General features: G+C 49.2%; 1 protein-coding gene across 1 annotated transcript in view; it reads left to right on the top strand.

Annotated features, from left to right (window-relative positions):
* The window catches only part of LOC107106337 (protein kinase C beta type-like), a gene marked incomplete at its 5' end in the record, with an annotated part of 104,111 nt that extends 102,170 nt beyond the window's left edge, over positions 1 to 1,941 (top strand). The window contains 1 exon segment of the mRNA XM_015406472.1: positions 1,789 to 1,941. Within this exon segment, the coding sequence (XP_015261958.1) occupies positions 1,789 to 1,941 (153 nt within the window).
* Positions 1,942 to 3,105: the final 1,164 nt, after the last annotated feature.

The following is a 3,105-nucleotide window of genomic DNA, read 5'->3' as shown; positions in this document are numbered from 1 at the left end:
TGTTCTGGAAAGAGCTCTCTCAGCCCCACCTACCTCACAGGGTGCCTGTTGTGGAGAGGGGAAGGGAAAGGAGATTTTAAGCCACTCTGAGTGAAGGGCAGGTTATAAATCCAATCTCTTCTTTTTGTGTGACGAGAAATGATTGTCTATTGTATTCATGTAATGGAACCAGGCACAGGTCGGAGGCTGACTTGGTGAATCCACACCCCTTCTGCAATGGTGTAGCATCTTTCTTGGGGTATTTACCACAATTTAAAACAATGTTTTTCTATTGCTTTGACCTCCTGAAGACGCATTCCTTGCGTAAATTCTACTGCTACGGTGTACCTAATTCAATGCACACTATTTCCCAAGAATGGCGGACTGTCCGTGTGCAGAACCTGAAACTCTTGGGTCCTGATCCAGGGAGAGGATCTGTTTGTGTGGAGGTGACCTGGTTTTTGACTGTCAGGGATCCTAGAGTGTCAAAGTCCTTTTGCATACGACGATGAGGAGGATGCGATTTATAAAGCAAGGCCACCAAGAAATACAACCATGCGGTTATTGAATCCAGATGACAGAAGGCAAGAGTGAGAGAACACTGACTTGATTTAAAGGAAAAGGTAAAGGTTTCCCTTGCTCGAAAGCCAGTCAAATCTGCCTCTAGGGGGCGGTGCTTATCTCCGTTTCCAGGCCAAAGAGCCAGCACTGTCCGAAGACTTCTCCATGGTCATTTGGCCAGCATAACTAAACGCCAAGGCACACAGAACGCTGTTACCTTCCCACTGAAGCAGTACCTATTTATCAACCTGCAATTTGTTGCTTTCAAACTGCTAGGTTGGCAGGAGCTGGTGCCAGAGACGGGAGCTCACTCCGTCATGGGGCACTTGGGTCTCGAACTGCCGAACTACAGACCTTCCAGTCTGCAGCTCAGCATCTTAACCTCTGAGCCACTGCAGCCCCTTGATTTAAAGTAGGAACTTTCAAACTCATAGCTCAGGTTATGGACCAGTAAGGGGTGTATCTTCTGGGTGTTTAGCCACTGAACTCAGTGGGACATCCTTCCAAGGAGACAGACTGTGGGCTACTCTAGTTCAGGGACTTTAAAACTTGGGGGGGGTCAATGGGATAGAACATTGTATTATTACCTGCCCGGCTGGATTGGGTCCACTGGCTATAGTTTTCTGAATGGGCACTGTCAGGGCTATTTTTGGGCAGGAACACACAGGAACGGAGTTCCGGCTGGCTCCCAAGTTGGCCACGCCCAGCAGGAACTCATTAGCATAACAGGCCACACCCAACAGCAGGAACTCATTCGGATTGGCTACATTAGGGGTGTGTGGCCTAACATGCAAAGAGGTTCCTGCTACAAGCAAGGTAAACCGAATAAGAAGCAAAAGTTGGGTGTGGCTGGATGACCACACTTCTGGTAACATGGGGGTGCGGCCTAATATGTTAATGTGCTGTGCTGTCAGGGGTGTGGCCTAATAGGCTAATGAGTTCCTGCTGTTGGGTGTGGCCTATTATGCTAATGAGTTCCTGCTGGGCTTTTTCTACAAAAAGAGCCCTGGCACTGTCATTTGGTTGTAAGCCGGGTGGCGGAACTGATTCTCTCCAGAGCAATCCTATTGGCTCCTGGTGGTCTCTTCCCATTATGGGTTCCACATACGATGTCTTCGAGAAGCTCTCCGAGTCCTCTCAACTCCTGCGTGATCCCAGCGGCTCCCACATGGGGTTTTCTCTCCACCTGTCCCCCTTCCCCTTCCCGGCTTTTTCTCCTTTTGTAACTCTGTGCTTTCTGCCCAACAGAAAGACAAACGCGATACTTCCAACTTCGATAAAGAGTTCACGAGGCAGCCGGTGGAACTCACCCCCACAGACAAGCTCTTCATCATGAACTTGGACCAGACTGAGTTTGCGGGATTTTCCTACACTAACCCCGAGTTTGTCATTAATGTCTAGGCGGCTTGGCAGGATGCCGGGCCCGAGCGCCTTGGCGGCCCAGCGCTCCACGCTCAGGAGGCTCAGTCTTCCGGGTTCATGGGGTGCGCCTCTCTTCCTCCGTCCTCCTCGGCCCTCCTCGGCGAAGAGGCGGCCGCTTGTCTCTAGGTGCCTGTTCCTCTGTGTGTAGACAGTCGACTTGCTTGCCTTTTGACCTGTCTCTTGGAGATGTGTTGAGTGTGTCCTTTTGTCCGCAAAAGGGTAGCGTTCCTAGAACTTCCGGCCAGTGGCTACCAATAGAGTCTTTGAACTATGTCCGAGTATTGTCTCCCAAAAAAAGATACCACATTTACTACCGTCTTTGTAATTTACGGATTTCTCTGCAACGGAGATGCTGGTATTTCTGTGTCTTCTCTGAATGCTAAGCATGGTCGGTACCCTGAACCTCTGTGCCCTTGCTCCCGCTGCTTTTGCGATGACTGTCGCCCGTGTCTTAAATCCGTCTCTCCTTTTTTTCCCCCCTTCTTCTCTGCTCGAGTGGGAACTAAATCCGGTCAACCTCACTGGTGTGTGAAGGCGTCTCTTTCTTAAGTCGTTCAAAACTCTACCCTGAACCTGTCTCCTTCTTCAGCTACCGTGAGCGCTTTCTAGAACAAACGGCCCATCTCCAGGCAGGGGGCTTCCGGGAAAAAAAGGAATTTCCATTCCAGTCCTCGTAAAATAAAGCTATTCTGGTGGGAGGTTTCGGAGGAGCTAGAAAGGGGGCATTTTTAAATAACTGGGACCGTTTGTTGCTTTCGCAGTGCTCTTTGGTGAATTCTGGTTTTTAAAAACAAAAACAAATGTTCGGAGTCGGTTTGGGAGGGATTGCTAGGACTCCGCAAAAGTGCAAAGGTGATCAGTTTTTGCTTTGGAAGGGATGCCCACCAAGGGAAGGCGGTAAGATGGTGGTGATTCTCTCTGAGCGTTGGGGCTTGCGGAGACGTCCTGGAAACAGGACTTGCACTCTTTTTTTCCTCCCTTTCCTTTTTGCAATTAGTAATACCAAACCATATGTACCAGGAGATAAAAAAGCAGAATGTTATTTTTAAAATCCTGCTGGTATTTGTAATAAACAGTTTCAGCATCCTTATGGCTGGGGGATCGAGAAAGCCATCTGGAAAAAGCCCGGCCAGAAAAAAGGAT

This window comes from Gekko japonicus, unplaced genomic scaffold (assembly GCF_001447785.1).
Source record: "Gekko japonicus isolate JY-2015 unplaced genomic scaffold, Gekko_japonicus_V1.1 scaffold4095, whole genome shotgun sequence".
Classification (NCBI taxonomy): Eukaryota; Metazoa; Chordata; class Lepidosauria; order Squamata; family Gekkonidae; genus Gekko; species Gekko japonicus.
Note: the sequence above shows the minus strand (reverse complement) of the source record. Positions and strands in the feature narration are given on the sequence as shown.